General features: G+C 53.2%; 3 protein-coding genes across 3 annotated transcripts; 2 read left to right on the top strand and 1 right to left on the bottom strand.

Annotated features, from left to right (window-relative positions):
- Positions 1–1,597: 1,597 nt before the first annotated feature.
- TGME49_254150 (hypothetical protein) lies at positions 1,598–7,297 on the top strand. Its single transcript, XM_002369428.2, has 3 exons — positions 1,598–3,314; positions 3,848–3,899; positions 4,147–7,297. Exons 1-3 carry the CDS (start codon positions 3,237–3,239, stop codon positions 6,174–6,176), a joined length of 2,160 nt encoding a protein of 719 aa, XP_002369469.1. The 5' UTR covers positions 1,598–3,236; the 3' UTR covers positions 6,177–7,297.
- A 926-nt stretch (positions 7,298–8,223) lies between these two features.
- POLR2K (DNA-directed RNA polymerase II RPABC4) lies at positions 8,224–10,128 on the bottom strand (the record flags this gene model as incomplete). Its single annotated transcript, XM_002369427.2, has 3 exons — positions 8,224–8,246; positions 9,015–9,107; positions 10,035–10,128. 3 exons carry the CDS (start codon positions 10,126–10,128, stop codon positions 8,224–8,226), a joined length of 210 nt encoding a protein of 69 aa, XP_002369468.2.
- Positions 10,129–10,908: 780 nt separating this feature from the next.
- Positions 10,909–19,339, top strand: TGME49_254135 (hypothetical protein). The gene is made up of 7 exons (XM_018781041.1): positions 10,909–13,470; positions 14,281–14,667; positions 15,295–16,070; positions 16,760–16,817; positions 17,271–17,337; positions 17,817–17,864; positions 18,473–19,339. The coding sequence occupies exons 1-7, from the start codon at positions 11,130–11,132 to the stop codon at positions 18,855–18,857; spliced, it is 4,062 nt and encodes a 1,353-aa protein (XP_018638150.1). The 5' UTR covers positions 10,909–11,129; the 3' UTR covers positions 18,858–19,339.
- Positions 19,340–19,741: the final 402 nt, after the last annotated feature.

The raw sequence follows: 19,741 nt of genomic DNA, 5'->3' as shown, positions 1-19,741 counted from the left end.
CAACCTGTACCTATTCAGTCGCTTCAGTTTGTTAAATTGTTAATAATAACCGACGCGTCTGATCAGGGGGAGATGATCCCCTTTTCCTCCTCTGGTACCAAAAATCCAGGATCCGGAGATCGTTTTTGATGTAACATTCAAACCCTGATTGAAGCGGTTGGATCGTATGCGTCTTGCAAGCAGAATTTCCACGGAATTTCTTCCGGATCCCCTCCCGCCGAAAAGGCTGTAGGGGCTCTTGATGTGCAGCACATCAAATTTCTCCCCTCCACAGATCCATTAAAGACGGAATCTGTCAGGAACTATGTGTGACTCGCTTGAAGAAGGCGCGTCAGATGCGGTTCTACGAGCATGATTCCAGCGGTTCTGTTTCCTGGACTCTGTTTCACAAAAAACACGCATTCGAAGATGTGGGACATTTTTTGTCGGTGTCGAGTGGAGGGGAGAAGCCGATTCACAATATGGGCAGAGCAGGCATTCTGATGAATAGGTGCAAACATAGCGCCAATATAGCACTCACCATCAGACGCCTGTACACGGATTTTTATCGTTCTGACATAATCGGATTAGAGCTACTGGCAAAGGCTACGACGCTGTCAGGGAACTGCGGTGTTACACATCACGCGGCTCACTCTCCAAGGATTTTCCAACTCATATTCCTGGATGCGGAATACACTGTGCAGAAACGAAAAGGTTAACGGTTCTTGTGAATCTAGAGTCAGAGTAACTTTCACAGGTATGGTTGGGCGGGAAAGCGAGCGTTGGCGCCGTGATTGGGTCCCTCGATCTGAGTGTCTTCCGGTACCTATCAGCTTCAAGTATACAGGTCACTCCGGGGTGGAAAACGGCATCTGAGCTAGCGTAGCTGCGAAGAGTTACAAAAATGAGCGTAAGCTTGGAATCCACGACGCACACGCTCACTACAGGGCACTGCACAGGTCAGCCCCGCCAGACCCACAGTGCCCTGAAACGAAGCTGGAGCTGAGCTCATCATCTACCGCATTGACTATTGCACTTCATGAAACCTCTTTTCGGCGTGTACCTTTTGTCAGACAGCGGCAGCCTTCGTCCAGGAGAACATATAGCCGGCCCTCTGCCGCACCGAATTCAAATCTGGTGATATATCTCGCTCTTGTGGTTCTATATCGAATTTGAAAAGTGTGACTCGTAAACATGCGCAGCACTGATTTCTCCATGAAATCCAAACCGAATAGCAGAGGTCCTACATGCCTCCTTCGCTTGAGCGTTTCGTTGTCCGAGAATCGCTGAGAGAAGCGTATTGTGTGTTTTTCCTGGCCGTGCCGTCGGAGTGTACAGTTAAAAAAACGCGCTCTAGAATCATCCTCCGTTTCCAATGCAGTACTCGCCTATATTTTCGCTTATTAATGGATAAAGAATGGCACATTATAGAACGTGTCGCAAAGAAATACTGAGGCTGCAAAGTTCGCCTGTGCACTACGGTTGCATGCCGGTTCTATCGGTCGTGTCAAAGGGGAACGCAGAGAGGACCATAGTTGCGAGGTCCTCGGAGCACGACGAAGACCGTCTCTTCTGCGCGGCGAAAGAACGGTCAAGTCTCTCTCTTGAAGTGCTTTAACTCATTGTTCTCCCTCTCGAGTTTTTCTTATTCAATGGGAAGCAAATTAGATTTTTGGAGAGACTCAACAAGATATACTACCGTCGGACTACCCGGCGAGCTGCTGTTGCCCACGATTCTCCTTTGTCTCCTCATCGACGGATTCGTCCGCCGTCTCGCTTCCAGAACTTGTCGACTGTCTTTTTCCCAATGCTCCTACCCGTTTTCTTTTGTTTTTTATGCGACAGCTGTTTAATTCGGGAAAAGTAGAGTACAGCAACGCGAGTAAGCCACTTTGCAACTCGCCACCTACTTAGCCGTCTTACGGCTCGCGCCTCATCTTTTTTACACGGGCCTGTGCAGCTAACTGAAGGAACGAGAACAGGGAACCAAACAGGGCAAACCGTTGAGTTTTTATCGCTAGTATTTTCATCTCAGTGGAACAAAAGGAGATATCGTTGTTCGGGCATCTTTTTTTATGGTCAAGTGTGTTGAGGCAGACATACGACTCAATTGAGCTGGGGCCTCGGGTACACAATCGATGCGGAAGAAAGATTTTCTCCAAGGCATCGATTCCCGAATTCGCCACTTCCACTACTTGTTACCAAACACTATTAGGGGCGTGCTTCCGGCCGTGGAAGAGTAACGCCTTCCAGAAGGTCGATTCTGTGAAAACCTTGTCCACCGCTTGTTCGTTCGTCTCCGTTTCTGTTCCTGTTCCTCTGCAAGCAGGGTCTCTTCTGTGTTTGTACCATCCCTGGTCTCTAACAGCGTAGTTTCTTTGTCCCGTGGTGAACGAATCCATTTTCCTTCTCTTGCCTTTCATTTGGGAGAGAGGGTGGTGCCGTTAAGCACTTGCGAAGAAACGCGACAGTAACATATGAAGCGGTGAAAGACAACTGAGACGGAACTCAAGCCAAGCGGAGAGAGAGACTGGAAACGAGCCTGGACATGTGGGGGTGCGGTGAAAAACCTCGGGAGGCGAGCACTTCGCAGTTTTCCGAGATGTCAACTGACCAAACAAGGTCGACGCCTCTCCAGCTTTCTGTGTTACGAGTTTTGCACTAGACAGGAGCGCTTCTAGGAGGTCCACCAGGCTCCTTTGTATTTGTTGTGGAGTGGTTTTCCAGTCTTGTCAAAAGGAGTCTTTCTGTCTCCGTACCCGTTTCCCTGTCTTCTGTTGTTTGTTTCTTACTGCACATCGTTCTCACTCAAAGTTTCTATATGACCTTTTTCGTTCTTTTTTTCACTTGCATGTGTGCCCTTATGTTCTTCTTTTCGCGGCCTTTCTCCCTCTTCTCCGTCTGGCGCTTTTCCCTCCTCAGCATTCCACCCCAAAACTGCCACCGTCTTTCCTTCTGGTCTTCCCCATTTGGGTCGTGTTCGTTTGCTCCTTCTTCCGGCAGTTCATTGCTTATTTTCACAAGGCGAAGCCTACCGAGAACTGGGCGGTCATTCTCCACAGCTTTACGTGACATCTGAGGGTGTGGGGTAGCGGTGTACGGCAATCACAGAGGGCTTGACTGTATCTCAAAAGTGGAGTCAGTCTAGTACCATGGGGACTCGACTGTCTCTCTGTTTCGCAAGGAGATGAACGTAATGTTGTCCAGGAACTCAGCAAACCGTGTGAAAGGACGAGTAACGAGGAGTGTTGTCCGCAATGGTCCAGTGGAGAAGGCCGTCTGTCACCTGGCGAGAAATTGTGGCTCTTTGCTGCTGCGGTGGCCGCAGCCGAGCGGTGAGCACCTTTTCACAACGCGAGAACACACTCAAAAGAAGGTGACACAATGCTCACGGGGGCGCTCGGCAACTGTCGTATTCGTGTAAGGGAAGGCAGAGGCGACAAAGCAGGTTTGAAGGAGTTGGAGTTGAACCGGAGAAGGCGGGAACAAAGGGGGAAGGTTGGATGCACTGTTAACACAGCAGACTAGGAGACGAAGGAAGAATACGAGGAAAGAGAGAACGCGTATCGGCAGAGTGAAAAGGAAGAAGATAGGAGAGGACGAGGAAGGCGAGACATGTGCGCAGCTGGATAAGGGACCGTGGAATAAAGGGGAGACCGAGGCGAGTGGACAGGCGAAGAAAGAACCTGTAGAATTCGATGTATTCTTACTTGGTCCTAGGGCGGTGACGCTCGACAGCTTTCTTAGCTTTTCGTGGTGTGTTTCACGCAAATTAGTCAGTTTTACGAGGGCGATCAGGCCGCTCGTTTCCACCAGGAAAGCCCATTTTTTATTGTTCTTCTTCATATTCTTTCATCTGCGCCTGCAGGTGGAACACGCTCTCGGACTGAAGCTCATTAGCAAAGAGGAGCAAGAGCGGGGTAGGGCCATACAGAACTCGTCTCACTTTTTTCAGTGTCATCCGTGCTCTTCCCCTCAGACTGTGGAGAGCTGGCAAGCTCGCTGGGATCTTGCCTTTGTCCTCGTACTCGCTCACGTTCTCAGAGACTGCGAAGGAGTCGAAGCGTCACAGTAGAGATCCGCGCTTGCTCTCTCTCTCGGCACCGTCTTCAGGTGTATGTACAGCCATTCTTCTTTTTCTCACTCTCTTTCTGCTTCTGTTCGCAGTCCTTCACTCGTACAACCCTACGGAAGAGGACGAGGAGGCTCTGTCTCAAGAGGATCGGCAAGCAGCGGATGCAGCTGTTTTTCCTTTTCGGAACCGCCCCTCCCTACGCTATGTCGGGGATGTGTACAGACTCGACGATTTGCTCGAGCGAACGCCTTCGAGTGAAAAGGGTGGAGGCCGGGCGTGCAGCGCCTGTCGGGCCTCACTGATTTGTCCTCTGGAGCCGGAAGGAGGTTTTGTCCTTCGGCTCCGGCCCATTCGAGAGTCTCTGTCGAAGCGGGGAAAGGGGGAAAAGGAGAAGCTGCCGCATGGCAGCAGCTGCCAAGTCTTGTCTGTCTTGCATGAATCCCCGGAGAGGTCGGAAAGAATTACCAGCAGCAGCACCCCTGAGCGAGAGAACTTCGAGGCGAGAGGGTCGATGCACGCTCACACGGTACGCGGGAGACGAGAGCGCTACGATGGTGCGAGCGAGGGGACGTGGAGGACTCGTGAGAGACGAGGACAACCGGAGGAAATCAGGAAAACGGTTTCTTTCAGCGATTTCAGGTCTTGCGACCGCTTCACTCGACGTTCCTCACCGCGTACGCAGAGGGGCGAAGGAATGCGGCCTTTCGGCGCAGAAGCCGGAGGCGCCGGATTCTCAGGGGAAGACAAAGGCTTCATCCCGCGTGTCTCTCGCCTGTCGTGGTCTACTCCTCGTTTCACTGAGAGATCGTCCTCTGCAGGCCTGTTTCGCGCCGAAGCCACCGACAGGTTGCCGATCGAAGGTTCCCCAAGTGTTCAGGACCTGAACCCTATTAGAATCACGGAGATGGTGAAGCGGGAGAGGAAGAGCGTGGAGCACGAAGAGAGGCTAAAGCGCGGCTGCGACAACGTATCCGCTGGAGACAGCAGTGCGAGTGAAGAAGACGAGTTCCTCTTCTTCCCCTCTCACCAGGCTAGCATGACTGACAGGTCCGCCAGCGGTGCCGAGCGGCTCTGGAGCCGCCAGTCTGCAGCCACAGGCTCCGCGGACGAGGCGACGCTTGCAGCGGCTACGGAGGCCGCGAAGGCTGTTGCAACCTCCAGCCTGGTTCGCCGAGAGAGGCGCGCAGCTTCACTTGCATGTGCAGCCCCGAGGGCGCGATCTGTTCTTTTTACCGCGCGTTCTTTCTTAGACAGTCCGCGCCGAATAAGCGCAGGACATGCGCTCCGGCGCGCGTCGACCGGTTCCGGGGGCGATGTACGGGCGCCAGGCTCCACCTCACAGCATGGGGGAGAATGGGAGCCGATTCGAGACGAGGCAACGGGCACCGACGGCTTCCCAGAAGCAGAGGAATGCAGACAGAGCGTGGAAGCGCAGGGGCAGAAGGCGTATTCCTGTGATCGCCAGAAAGCGAGGGGGCATGGGTATAAGCGGCGAGACTGGGTGTCAAGCACCGGTGGTCTAGGCGATGGCGATGGTGAAGAAGTTCATCCCGCGTCAGAGCCAACGCGACATCGGATTATCAGCAGAGGGGAAGTGGAATCCAGTAGGAGGGCCGATTGTGTGAGGGAGTTCGAACGTCGAGAAAGCGACTGTTTCACGGAGACAAGGGTCTCCGACTTCGTGGATTCATCGGGAGGGTACCTGCCTTCGCCGTTCCCCCCCGCAAGCCCGAGACGCATGCGATACAGTCGGCGACGAGACAACAGCGAAGGCGAGGGAGGGCATCGAGATTTGCCCAGTCCGGAGTCGGGACAAATCCGCTCCGATGACTCTGGCATGGTCACTGCGAGGGGCGCAGTAACCGCGCGCAGTCGCAGCAGCAACGAGGAGTTCTACACGCCGAGAACGTTCCGGTCTTTCGTATGCTCGTCTTCCACCTCTCCTTCGCCCCGAGGGACAGATGCAGCCTGCAGCAGGTTTCAAACGTCTTCCCTTGCAGAGGCGGTCGCCGAAGTGAACTTCTTACGGAAGCTCCGTGCTGCCACCGAGCGTATCCGCCACGCGAGTCACGCTGGAGCCGGCACAAGGGCAGACGAGACACGAGAGTCACAAGGCATGTAAGAAATCGAACGAGAGGAGAGTCGGGAACAAGCGCGTTTCGAGGAGGCTGCAGCAGATGCAGCTCTAGGACGTCTGTTCAGACGTCTGATGTGCCGGCGATCTTTTCTTGTCCGCCAGTCAGAATAGAGAAATTTAACGCCTTCAGCTGTCATAACTGCTCCAGTGTGAGACTCGCGCTTCGAATGCAACGTTGAGACGCCCAAAACACTTCGTGGCTGCAAATGCAATTAATGGATCAGTTTGCCCCCAGACAGCCGACCAGAATTTCTGACGCAAGCAGAACGGCGCGCTCCAGAGCTGTGGAAATTCGCAGCTGACCCTTTCGAAATTCCGGTTATCTGTCTTCCTCAAAGTCGCTAGTGAACGTGTTGTGGAGGTGTGCAGCGAGAATGCCGAAAAATGTCACGGAATGCTCAGTTTTCTGTTCAGACCCAGCGCCCTCGCTCGATCATGTGCTGAGAAGTGGAAACAGAAAATAATGGCCCCGGGCGCCTGCTGAGAGTCAACCAGCAGACTCTGTCAGAAGAAGGAAGGGGGAAAGGGGAACAGACAACACCGAGGTCGACTGTGTCAAGACAGAAACCGAAAACCAGCACCGCTGGTATTCTGGTCCCCGCTCCTGAGGAAAAATTATGTTTCATCAGGGTGTTCGCTGTTTTCCTACGTTCTGTGTTGCACCCCTTCCGTCTGTGCCGATCGTCGCATCTCGCCGTATCCCCATTGGCGCGGGAGTTTTCAGATTTGCGCTCCGGAGGGCTGGCTGGCAAGCACGGCTTTTGCTGTTGGTCTCTAGCTCGAAAAACGGTACTTTTCAATCCTTTGCTCAATAGGCGTGTCTTCTTCCCGTTGAGATGCTTGTTACGAAAGGGGGTACAGAAAAGGCCGGCAAGAGGATTCGACGTGACGTTCGAGAGTGATCGCGGACCCCCCCATCTCAATCAGGCGTTGGACGAAAAGCTCTCGAAAAGGGTGTTGGTGTGTTCAGTGCAGTGTCAGCGGCGCATACTTTCTCGCGTGGTTCGGCCAGCCGTCGTGTTGACCAAGTCCGTTTGAGACATTCAGAGTCGGAAAACCGAACACACAGACTGAACAAACCGTGTATCAGCTGAGCTGCGTGGCGGGCATGCTGTCTTTTTTTGAGGCAGGCGTATGGCGTCTCCGTTCCTTATTTCAGAGTGTACCAAAAGACGCTGAGTGTTCGAGAAAGCGACCATCGTGCTGCCGCGTCTTTACGTTTCTTTCGCCAAGCTAGCAGATAAGGTTGTCTACACGCAGACACTAGCAAACGCAGCGCCTGAGGAAGGCACTCCGCCGCCACTGGTCTCTCTTCTCATGCCTGCATGGGGAGAGAAGCGTTTACAGCACAGAGAAGCGTATGCAGAGATACGAGAAAGGTTCTGTGGGCGCAGAGCCGAGTCGATCGAACTCAAGCTCCGCCGCTACGCCCCCCGCTTGTGTGTTCAAACGCACCCTGCATCGTCTCGCTGAATCTTCAGTATCTTGGTCTCTTCCCAGAGTCAGCACTGCGCGTCTTCGTCCTCCTCCACTCATTGTCTTCTTTTGCGCCTGGCCTATCCTGTACTTCTCTCTCTCCTTCTCTCTTGTTGTTACCGTCATTCCTCGCCACCACTGCAGCGCGGACTGCGGAGTCTCCTCTCGGCCAGACTCACTCTGTCGCGCGCTCAGAGGTTTTGCGGCGAGGCGAGAAGCAAATCGGTCTGGATCAAGAGAACCGAGTGGTGACTCGAATTCCATGGCCCAACACACTGTGGTGGAAAACATGTTTTTGAGGGCACAGAGAGAAGACCTCTCCAGGCAAACGATAGAGAGACCCGAAGAAAAGCAGAACAACCACGAGGTAGACGCAACAAAAAGCTCTTTTCACTCACGCCAGCAGAGCGCACCCCCGGGGAGCGGGGGACGAGGGTCGCTCTCGGAAGAAGCCTAGGGAGGTGGACGAAACAAGTCGCAGAAGGGAAGAAGAGAGCGGAGAAGAGGAGAAAGGAGCGAGGAGAGAGAAAGGGCAACGCTGCCCTGTCTTGACAACTCATCGCGCTTCGTACTGCATCACTGAGAAGAACAGACAGTGCGAAGAACAGGAACAATTGCACAGAAGATATGGTTGCGATTCCACGGAACTCTCGGTGTCTTGCTTCTCCGTCGATGTGCTCGAAAGAGCCCCCAGGCTGACCAGGTGAAAGATGGGGGGAACAGAAACAACAGAAGGAGGAGGAACTAATGAAAAGGTAAAACGGAAAGGAAATCACAGAAGGGAAGAAACGAGAGAGGAGAACACGGAGACAGCAGCAAGATGGAACGCACAGACGTGAGGGGACAGAGAGGCAAGGATACAAAAGGAAATCCACGGAAAAAGGAAGACAAACAAGCGATACCAGCGAGGTCAGACGGCGAGCAGACACCCAGCTAAAGAACAGACGAACTAAAACAGGAAACATGATTGAAGATGGAAGACAGAAAGCAACATGCGGAAGCAAGGTTCCGTGTGGAGACGAGAGGTGAGGACAGAGAACGGCGGGGAAATGGAAAGCAACCGGAGTGAAAAGAGATGAAAGGCGACGCCCAACGAAAACTGGCTCACGAGAAGGCAAGCGGCCTCAAGAAGGTGAAAGAGGCACTTGACCCAGCAGGGACAACGAAGCGAGGAGGGCCGCCGGCGAGGCCTCAGCCAAGGAATTCGAGAACGCAGAGAGAAGAGAATGCTCCAAAGCATCAGGGAAGAAGTACTTGACAGCGTCACACACGACCGCGCGAACATGAGCGACTCGAGACGCATAACGAACAGCATTAACGCTTCTCTGAACGAATGAGAAGGCTTACTTTTCCGCGACCTTTTCTTGTAGAGAATTCGCGAGCCGCAGCTCCTGCACCGAACAGCCGCGTTCGGCTGAAGCATGACGTCACAGCCGCACTCTGGAGACACAAATCGGGAACAAACAGTTTTGAAGAAAGAGAAGCTGAAAAAAAGCGCAGCAAAGAAGAACCTCAGACCTGCGACAGGAGAGAGCGATCGGGGCGGAGCCACCATCCAGAGAAAGTCGACCCCATGACACATAAACAACAAACCGAGAGGGCAGAGAGGGAGAAAAAAGAAAATGGAAAAAGAGAAGACAGAAGAGAATGCCATGTTCCCGACTGCGTCGCTTTCCCCACTTTGTTACGAAATTTCAGTGTCGACTCTTTCTTTATTCCGTCTCTCTCCTGAACAGCCAGGGCCGCTGCCTTTCCATGCTTCCTTTCTCGCCGTTTGTTTTTCCTCCCTTGTTCCATCGTCGACTTCCTGCTTTCTTCTGCCCCCCCTAGGTGTTTCCTTCTCCTACTGCCTGTTTCTTCTGTTTTCACTCCTGTTTCCTCAGTTTCCTCTGTCGTTCTTCCTTCTTCTCCCTTCTTCTCCTGTCTCCCGTTTGCTCGCGTATCCGATTGGCGTCTGTCTCCTTTTTTTCTGGAGATTTCTGTTTCTAACTCTTCCTCGTAAAAAGTGGACGACCTCTCCGCCATCCTGTTTTGGCATTTCTTGGTCGCACTCGGTCGTCGTTTCCTCTTCGCTGGTTCTCGGAGGGCGTCTTCTCCGTTTTCCCCTCTCCACTCATTGAGAATGTCGCTCACGTTTACACCGGCAACAACTGATCCGTTTTTGCTCATTCAATTGTGACTGCTTCTATATGGCAAGAAACAAATGGAGACTAAGTCTCATTTTCTTCTCGTGAAGCCCCGTGGTACACAGCGTATAATGGGGGATGAGATTGAACTTGTGACAGATTTAGAGAATCCAGAAAAATGTACGTTAGCGAGTAGACGTCGACTGAAATGCGGGGGAAAGGATTTGAAAGTCGTCCTCACCGCCGCAAATGTACGTCACAGGTTCCACTTGGCTGTTGCCGTCGTCGAGGCCTGAGCCCTGAGGACGGCCCATGCCACCACCGCCGACGTTCATCTTTTGGAGAAAATTAAATGAAGAAACAGCCGCAAATGGCCAAGCGCTCGGCTAAGAAAAGGTGACGGAAAAGCGAGACGAACACGGCGAGTGCACGGGAGAAACCAACGAGGAGGGAGAAACCGACGAGGACAGAGAAAAGGCGAAAGTCTTCGGCGTCGTGGCGAGGAAGGAACGGCGCCGCGGGGTGGATAAAAAGTTTCGTCCCTGTGATTGGATGCAATTCGAGAAAGCAGGCGATGTAAGCCAATGGAAGAAAGGCTCCACCGCGCGCCGAGTTTTCCGGAGACCAGGACAAGTCGACCTGCACAAATGCACTCCTCGGAGTTTGCGCCGGAGAAAGAGAGGAGCAGTTCGTTTTTCCTCGAACAGGGACGCGAGAACAAAAACAAGTACGAGGGAGTTAGAAGAGAAAGCAAGTCCAGGGCAGAAACCGAAGAATTACATTCACCCGCGGCTTCGATCGTGGTGAGAACTGGCGCATGCGTTTAGTTTGAGGGTCGAGAAAAGTCGCAGCAGTTTGACACGAAAATTGAAGAAAAGAAGAGAGATGAAGACGACGAAAAGAGGCAAAGAGGAAATACCTCGAGAAGAAACACGGGAGATTCGTCGGCGATCTCAGCCGCTGCAAGTCGCCGACGGTTCTCACCAGTTCGACGAGAAGAACGCATGCAGATTCTTGACCTCGCGCGGCAAAGAACGGTGTTCCACTCTGAAGGGTCTCGGAGCTCTTCCTGATGTCAGACGCCACTCTTCCTCTCTTCGTTTCTAGACTGGAGGCGAGTCTCATCCTTCCGGCCTTTCTCGCTGCACATACTCTATCACGTTTCCTGGCCAACTGACAGTCGCCGGGCGCATGCAGCCTGCCCCAGGCCAGCCGACAGAAGCTCGCAGAATCTTCTTGCCAGACCTTGAAACTGCGCAGACCAAGAGACTAGAGACCGGTAAAAGAGAACGCTTCTCTCTGAGTCCTACTGGTCGGAACAGGAGAGAACCTCGTCATGTCTCGTTTTTTTCCTCGCAAGCGTCTCGCCCCCGCCAACCCCCCGTTCTCTACACAGACTATCGCACAGCGATACCCTTCGCCTGGCGGCTTCTTCCTGCCTGGAGAGTTAATCTCTTCTCGTTATGTCTCAGCTGTTCGACAGACGCCTTCGTCTCTCTTCAGTTTTCTCCCGCGCGTCTCTTGCGTCGCTCATCCAAGCGCCGAGCGCGTTCCTCGCGACGAAACAGTGACCTTCTCTCGAGTGTCTTCCTGCCGTCTTCAGCTCTGCAGGAAGAGCTCTCGGAAATCCTTCTCCAAAACTGTCTCCAAGCAGCTTTCGATATGTTTTCTTCACCTGGCCTCGGTGCCTCAAAAGCCTTCGATCGAGAACCTGAAGAAAGCTCGCCGGACAACCACCATGCAGCCTCCACACGCATTTCCCTCATCTCGCTTCCTGTCTAATTCTTGTCTCTCCTCATCTCTTTCACTCTTTCCTCCTTCCCCTTCTCGCATTTTCTATCCTTCTTCTCTCTCTCTCTCTCCTCCCGCTTCCGCGTCGTTTCCTGCTGCTTCTCTCTCTTCTTCGTTTCCTTCTTCGTCCGCCATTCAAGCCAGGACCTGCACAGGTGTGACCGGCGGGCGTCTCACGGTGTCTGTCGACCCACAAGATGGAGTGCGTCGCTCTCTGCTCCCTCCCGGCAATTGTCTCCGTTCTCTTTCTTCTCTCGCCGCTTGCGACTGTGTGCCTCTGCGTGGAGCGCCGACGGCGTTGACTCGTTTGTTGGAGAGAAGAAGAAAACGAAGGAACTTACCTTTCCTCGGAAGTTGCCCGTCTGGCTCTCGACAGGCGCCAGGCGTGAAAGCTCGCGGAGACGCGCCCGAGTTTCTCTCGCCTCTCGCGTTCTCGTCTTCTTCATCTTGCTGTGGAGGCAGGCACTCGAAGTTACCTTCATCAGCGCCTGCGCTCTTGGTCACCTCCCCGCGTTTCTTCTCTTCTGCTTCGTCGGTGGAAGGGAGCCCTCTGCATGTCTCTTCACCCTTGCCTTTGGATATGTCTTCCTCGGTCTCCGATCTCCTCCGAATCCACACAGAAGCTTTTCTCCTCCTCCCCCCCCTCGTAGTTCTTCCCCGCCTGGCAACTGCATGCGCCGAGGAGCCCAATACGCAGCGGTGGCCCATGACTACCTGCAGAAAAGTTGAAGCCTATCTTTCTTCTTTTCTCGCTTCTTTTCGCGTTTGTTCTCGACGTCCCCGACCATCGCACTCCAACGCCGCGTCTTCGACGTCGTCGTCTTGTCTGCCGAGTGTTTCTTTCCCGGCGTCTTCTGGCTCCTCTTCCACTTCTTCTTCCTCCCCCTCCACTGCAAGTTCTTCGTCATTCAGTTCTTCTCATCCGCCTCTCGACCTTCTGTCTCCCGCCGTCGTTATCACCCATTTCCTTGTCGTTCACAGGAGATACCTCGTCGGTGCGGAGGTGCTCCAGGGGCTATCCACTCTGATGCATGCAGCTTTGTTTTCGAGAGTTCCCCGTCGCATTCTCCAACCTTCTGCTTCTCTTCCTCTGTCTTCCCTCTCGTCCTCCTTCGTCTGCTCTCTGTCACCTGCAGTGCCAGGCTCCATGCTGTCCGGTGTGTCAGGACATGCGCCGTCTCGCTTCGCTGCAACGTCCCCCGTTTCGGCGTCTCTCTCTTCTTCTGATGCGTTGAAGTCGTCACTCGCTGCCTCCTCTCTTTCACCAGCTTTCGCAATCTCTCTCGAATGCCGCAAGTCTGGAGGCTTTGTGTCTCCGCCGTCCTTCACAGGGACTCTTGTGGGGCAGGCCGAAGCCGCGCCTGGCGGAGACACGGTCGTCTTGGAGGCGCCGCGACAGACGGCTGGGGAGACGCGCTTGTGGCTGGCCGAGAGAGCTGCGTGTGCCTTTCTTCTTCTCTCCCTCCATCTCAATTCTCTCTTTCCACGAGCTGCAAAGGGGGCCTTCTCCATTCAAGAGAAGCTGCTCGATAGGCAGGACTCCTGCGGAGACGCCGAGCAGTCTGCAGCTCGTGAAACAGAGAGCAAAGAGGCAAGAGAACTCCGGGAGCGCCAGGGAGACGACGCCTGGGCTTCAGCGTCTCCCTCTCTGTCGCCTTTCGCTCTTCCTGAAGGTTTGCTTGCACTCGAACGGCTCCTCGGAGTTCTGAATCGCGACTTGCCTTTGATAGCGGCATGCGGAGGCGGAATGCACTGGGAATCGCATGCGAGAGGACTGACACGGCGGAGGAGGCAGGGAGAAAGGACGAGGAAAGAACGCAACTCAGAACGAGCCGAAGGCGCGGACGCTTCAGCGCGAGACTGCAGAGTGGCTTCGCGTTTCCCAGGTACAAAGAAACATGCGCAGCTCAGAAAAGGTGCATGCAAAGGATAGAACACAAAAAAGCGATGAGCGCAGAGAGCCGGAGATGTCGAGAGACGCACAAGATATCACCCTAACGCGAGAGAGAGAGAGAGAGGAACATGCGGCGGCTCTTTAGAGCGTCACCGTGTGATGAAGTGGACGGAACGGTTAAAGGCAATGCGAGTGGATTTAGATTCGAAACACAGATCGATGCATGCACAGGTGACTGCGCTAAGCTTCACGGGGGTGACAGCAGAAGAGTAGTCAAATGCAACGGGGGGAACAACGCAAACGTTTGTGTGTTGCTCAGATGCATCCTGCCTTTTTCCTAGGAAATTTTGAAATCGTTTTCCTGCCCATGTGATGGTGCGAGGGAACGTGTAACAGAGCCCAGGGTCTTGTCTTCAGTTTGCGAAGCGCCTCATTTCCAGCTCTCTTGAATAAAAATCGAACGCCAGCGCAGGGCGTATAGTGTGCACCTAGATACCGATCAGGACTGCAGTTGAGCCAACGACTACGAAGGTTTTCGTTTACGCTGCACTCCACCACCTCTGTGGGCTGCTCAAGAGAGCTGAAAGCGCTGGAATTCACTCGTCTACGTCATTGAGCTTATTCCACCTCAGTCGCGCTCTCGAAATAATAGATGGAGTTCTGTTGCCGCTCGATATTCCGGACCAGTCGATCTAAACTCGTGATGCTTGTCGCGAGGCGAGGGGTGCGGTTAGGATTCGTCTACATGGCCCCAGTTTGATGCGTTGTTCACCTGAAGCTTTCCCGTTCCTTTCTGTTGCAGCTGTTGCGTCCCTTCGTCACGAGGCGGCTCCTGTCCCCGTTCGTTTGAGTCTTCTGCTGAGTCTTCTTCTCTGTCGCCTTCCGGCTTCGGCGTTTCTCGCCGCCCCCTCGCGGGCGCCCGTCTCGGCCGTACTCGCAACTTCTTCCTGGCCTGCTCATGCGTCGGAGGCTCTCCCCTGTTCCTCTTCGTCCTCGACTTGGCCGAGTTCCCCTCACTGCCCAGTCGACACGGAAGACAAAGAAGGCGCAGGGCCAAAGAGCACCGCTCCAAAAAACCGGGTCTCTTCTACCGAGCTACGAGACGCATGCGTGGAGAAAGCCGTTCGCCTGCTCGACCGAAGTCTGGGATGGAGCAGGCTGAGTGTTTCTCCGACTCTTGGCCCGGCAGGTGAGTCTTTCGTTCTTTCGAGTTTGTTGGGTTTCGTTGGCCTTCTCGACCGCTCTCGTTCAGGATCTGTGTCCGTAGGTCACCGATGCACTGTAGGCCGTTGGTCCTCACGTTGCGTGCTGTCTCTTTCTCTTTTCTGGCCGTTCCTCCTTTTTGCTGCATGCACGGTTGAAGCCTCCGCTGAATGCGCTCCGGAACCTATCCGCCAAGGATTCTGAGGTCGAATGATATGCGCCATAGTGTCCACGTGAGGCGTCGAGCAACTTGGCATGCGAATTCGCAGGAGAGCGATACTTCATTTCGATCCTACTTCTTACTTCCACGCTTTCATTTTTGTTTCATTTGCATGTTTTGTTTGGGGGTTCTGTTCACACGAACGCGCAGAAGGCGCGACCTGCGGAACCAATTTTTCTTCGATGGCTGTACACTGTGAAAAGCCTATTGCAGTTAAAAGTTCCAGTTCGTTGCAGGGGTACTCGTACGTCTGTCGTCTGCACATGCAATGTGCAGTTTAAAAACTTCGCATGTCTGCAAGTGGAAGAGTGCTGTGCCAGTATCTAAGAACTTCGCGAACAAACTTCCGTTTCAACCGTGTGTCGATCTCCGGTGTCTTCACGTTTTTCGCAGGTGTTCAACTCCTTCAACAAGTTAGTCTGCTTCTCCCCCGATGTATCTCCACCTCTCTATTCTCTTCTTTTCGCGCGTCTTCCGGTTCCTCTTCCCTCGTGTCTTTCGCGAAAGTCCGATTTGTTGGTTCGCCTGCCACTGAAAAGAACCATGAACAAGTGGTATCTCCGTTGTCTCTCCTCTCGCCATCTTCTCGGAGTCTCCTGGAGACAGTCCTCCGGCTCACGTTGCCAAGAACCGCCGCCATGAAACGCCGGCTTTCGTCTCGTCGAGCACTTGAGGCTGAAGCCGAAGAAGCCGCGCGACAGGGTGGAGGTACCCGACAGGGCGTTCTGTCTCCGGAGACAGATGCAAGCGGTCCCGGAGCTTGCACAAGGCCGGAGAGAGTCGCTTCGTCACGAAGCCGTCCTGAGTTCTCGGTGTCGAAACTCTTGAAATCCCAGAAAGAGCCTCAGGACCCACACGCTTCGAGGTCTTCCACGAATGGTTCTTCTGCCGTCGCTGAAGACGCGCATGCATGCGAGGGGCGAAGTCTTGCTGAATGCGGCGCCTTTTCGAGAGACGAAGGAGACGCCAGGGACGGAAGTGCAGAGGCCTCTCACTGCGGTGATCCGCCCAACGAGAAACCAAACAGAAACTTTTCCGATCGCTTCGAAGGCTGCCCTCGCCAGAGCTCGGTGGAAGAAAGACACCATCGCAAGCACTCAGATCTGCTGCTCTTAGACGCGATAGAACGAGAAGATGCTGGTTCATTTGCGCCTGGCGGTGTCAAACATGTAAGATGGTGTGCATTTCTTCTTTTCTTTGTGTACCTTGGAAAGGGAGATGTGCGACGGAGTGAACAAAGCCCCAGCAGAAACTCTTCTCGTACCTAGTGGCTAGTTCGTGGTCTCTGGTGCCCGGTGGTTCTTGACCTGCAGGCTGTGTGTCGGAAGGACCTTCGCATGAAATACGACTGTTTCCGTAGAGTCGAGTCGTAGGTAACGCCTTGGTGATCCGACTGAAGGAACATTTGAATTGGTTGAATCGCTCCTGCCGTTCCAAAATGAAAATTCACTTTCATCGTTAAAGCTGGCTCCCTGGACGTCCCTATAGCTGATGCGGAGAACGCAACTGATGCGGAATCTCCTCGAGGCGGAAGGCTCGGGACCGACCAGGAGACGAAAGAGAAGAGATGGATAGGGTCAACGTAGACGCAGGGCTTGGGAGCAAGAAAGAGTCGAAAGCATGTCTTCATCTTTGTTCGATGTATAACGTCGTTCGTCTTTTTTGTTCTCATCACTCTGACGCATGTGGCGTAGAGGAGGTGCGTTTCCGGAAGCGAGACCGCCGAGGCATGGCACACGCATTTTTTTTCGTCTCAGAACTCTCAAGGAGCTACACTTCCGTTTGTATAGTATGTGTGTGGGAGTCTACCTGTGTAGTTTTGTGGCTACATGCATGGTGTCTCTCTGTTCCCTTCTAGATGGTCGTGGACGCCCTCAGGGCATCGACGAGTCGAGTCGTCCCGACAATTGCACCAGGTGAGCTTTCACAAAATGGTGGCTTTCTGCGCGCCCTAAGAGCAACTCGCAGGACTTCGTGAGACCTGGAGAAAGGTTTACATTTTTTCTCGATGCGCAGGGAGTGGGTGTTGGCTTCTGTCCAACTAGATCAGCTAGCGTGAACAGCATTCTTGATTGTTTATTAAGAAGACAAAGCCACACGACGTTAAAAAGACTTCTTCGTCGTGACTCGAGTGCAGCAGTGAGCCGTAGTAGAGGGCTATGGATTCGCGGAGACAGTCGCATGAGATATCGTTTGAATCGCCGCATGTAGAGGGCTGTTGTGGGGTCCGGTTCCTGACCTTTTGAGAGTATGTCGAGGCGGCAGAAAGCTCATCGACAGTGGCGCCTCGTCTTCCCTTGTATGACTCATCTGCCTCTCTGGGCATTGCAGTGTTGTCGGCCATCGGCGGTTTCTGTGCTCTGCTTCAGCATGCAATCTCCTCGTCCCCCTCACTGTCGCAGGGACGTCGGTGGCGGTCGAGTGTGTAGAGCCCGGGTGAGAAACGCCAGTCCTCTTTATTGTGTAGGAAACAGGTTGTGTTTCTTCCGCGCTTTTCGAGCCTCTTCCTGTAATCATCAAACCGACAAGCAGGCGTTTCGTTGGCACATTCGCAAACAGTCACGACGCTTCGAAAGCCTCTGTCTCAGGCATCGGGAAATCGTGAGGGACGCGAGACTCGCAGGTCTCGTGTATGCACTGCTGTCGGTGCGAGGGGGCGAACTAGATGGAGACAGAAACACAGTCTTCATTATTTTTGTTTATCACATTTTAAGTAGATATGGTTTCTGCACAAATGAAAACAGAGACTGAATCGTGTCTAGGATATTGATAACCAAATTAACTGGCCTGGCATTAGGATTGGTGGACTGGATTCACACAAACGCAGGGTGTATGCTGGGAGCTGGTACTGCGTGCTCTGTTGCGGGTGGAAGTGAGCACTTCTTATTTCCGCTGTTTTCATTTCCGCTTTTCAGGGATGTTTTCGTCAACGCGCCAGATGTTCCGACGCTTTCCACGCAGTTGTAAGTCGTCGCGTATCTGTGCTAGCCGCAGAGACACTTTCCTGTCTGCTTCCCTTTGTTCTCGCTACTCTGTCTTCTCCCACTATCCTGTTTGTATTCGGCGTGTCTCATACTCTCAAGGAAACCAAGCAAGCAGGCTGAGCTACTTTTTCTTTCCGTCCACATCATCGAGCGTGTACTCATCCACAGGCCCTACCTGCGTTTTTCTGTCGTGCTCCATTGAACACCTTCTCTGTTGCTAAAGGGTGAGGCATGGCATTGTCTGTGGAGGAACAGCGATATAGGCAATCGTTGAGTTTTTTACGCTTGTGAAAAAGCGCATCTCTTGCGTGCTTTAGGAGAGAGGATCAAATCGCACTACTTTCCTGAACCTTCATAAACATCTATGGGCAATCTATACGCATGGAGCGGTTGCAGCCTGTGTGTGTAGAGAGGAAAACTGTCTTTATTTCACCGTTGGAGAGTGTCTCTTGTATCTGCAGATTTGTGTCTGGTATCTCCAGACACCAGAATCTCGAGACACAGGGGCGGACGACAGGGAGGGGGAGATGAAAGAAGTAGCGAATTGCATGCCATGTATTTCCTTCTGACTTTCTCTTGTCCACCAGGCGCCATGACTGTCTCTCGATTCTCGGCTACCACGTCGTTTTCGTCTCTTTCCGTGACATCGCGGGTGCAGAGTGTCTCATCACGCCGTCGGCTTCCTCTTCTGAGGGTCGAGTTGGAGATGCGCCAGGAAAAACTGAAACACCAAACGTTGTTAACGCTGAGAATCAGCGGCAACATGCCTTGCTTGGCCTTCTGCGTCACCGTCTCGCTGCAGCTTTCATTAGAGGGACGGTCTTAGAGCCGGATTTGCTTCTTCGGAGATCGTCCTGGATTCCTCTGCTCGCACGTGTTTCCCCCGAACTGCTCCGTGAGGCGCGTATGCATGCACGCGAGAAAGAACAAAAAACCAACCAGAACATTTCCAGCTCTTCTCTCGCCTTCTGACCGCAAGAAGCGTTCGGAATGCCTGTATGATGGCTAATGGGACATTATTCGAGTGGAACGGAGGATCGCGGCGGCGAGCTAATACGGGCGAAGGAGAACACATCGGAACTAGAGGTTCTTTTTCCCTTTCATGGATATCGGACTCGAGGAACTTGCCTAGCATACCACACTGGGACGCAAACTGAGAGAAAATCACTGTGGGTGCCTTCAGTCCTCTTCGTGCAGGTCCTGCGCCGTCCCAGAGAGGACAAACGTCCAAGTACCAACTGGCAAATCACAGGGAGCACCTCGGGGCCACCGTGAGAGTTCTGCTTGTTCGTCTCCAGATTTTCTAACAATTTCTTGGCAGTACGGATCGTCACAGCTTGCATGGTTCGTGACACCGCGCTGAATCATAATTGTCACGTTTTCGAATGCGCTATGGTATTTTTAAGAACCCTTTCCAAAGCGGCTGAAAGCTAATCCAGAGTACCATAGGCTTGCTTTAACCGCGTCTTCGATGTCTCTACATCTCACTGGCGACACCTTGTCTGGATGGACGGGCGAGGACACACAGCTCCGCCTCTCCTCTTTCGCAACGCGGATCATTACCCACACTGCTTCGACGAGATGTTGATATGAGACTGTAAATAGTTCCGAGAAGATTCTACATAGTGCACATTTGCATCTATTTAATGTTATACAGCGCAGCGTCAGTCTGCCGCTTCTAAGATACGAGCTTTAGGAATGCGAGATACACATTTCTTGCAACACCGGAATCGGGGCTCAGCCATAGCACTAGCTTCTACTATTTTCGTGCGTGTGTCTTTTGGGAGTTTCTCGCATTGAAGAAGACGCAGTGGTGCTTGCATAGTGTTCGCGGGAAGCCCTTCACCTTTTTGTGC

The sequence above is a fragment of the Toxoplasma gondii genome, chromosome III, assembly GCF_000006565.2.
Source record: "Toxoplasma gondii ME49 chromosome III, whole genome shotgun sequence".
Lineage (NCBI taxonomy): Eukaryota > Apicomplexa > Conoidasida > Eucoccidiorida > Sarcocystidae > Toxoplasma > Toxoplasma gondii.
This window is presented reverse-complemented; position numbering and strand designations above follow the sequence as displayed.

Excerpts from the sequence above, each read along its gene's own strand:
- TGME49_254135 (XM_018781041.1), top strand. The coding sequence starts at position 11,130 with ATGTCTCGTTTTTTTCCTCGCAAGCGTCTCGCCCCCGCCAACCCCCCG. Across the intron at positions 14,668-15,294 it reads TCCGACTCTTGGCCCGGCAG|GTGTTCAACTCCTTCAACAA; the intron begins GTGAGTCTTTCG and ends CGTTTTTCGCAG. Across the intron at positions 17,865-18,472 it reads CCGACGCTTTCCACGCAGTT|GCGCCATGACTGTCTCTCGA; the intron begins GTAAGTCGTCGC and ends CTTGTCCACCAG.
- TGME49_254150 (XM_002369428.2), top strand. The coding sequence starts at position 3,237 with ATGGTCCAGTGGAGAAGGCCGTCTGTCACCTGGCGAGAAATTGTGGCT. Across the intron at positions 3,315-3,847 it reads GCGGTGGCCGCAGCCGAGCG|GTGGAACACGCTCTCGGACT; the intron begins GTGAGCACCTTT and ends CTGCGCCTGCAG. Across the intron at positions 3,900-4,146 it reads CAAAGAGGAGCAAGAGCGGG|TCCTTCACTCGTACAACCCT; the intron begins GTAGGGCCATAC and ends TTCTGTTCGCAG.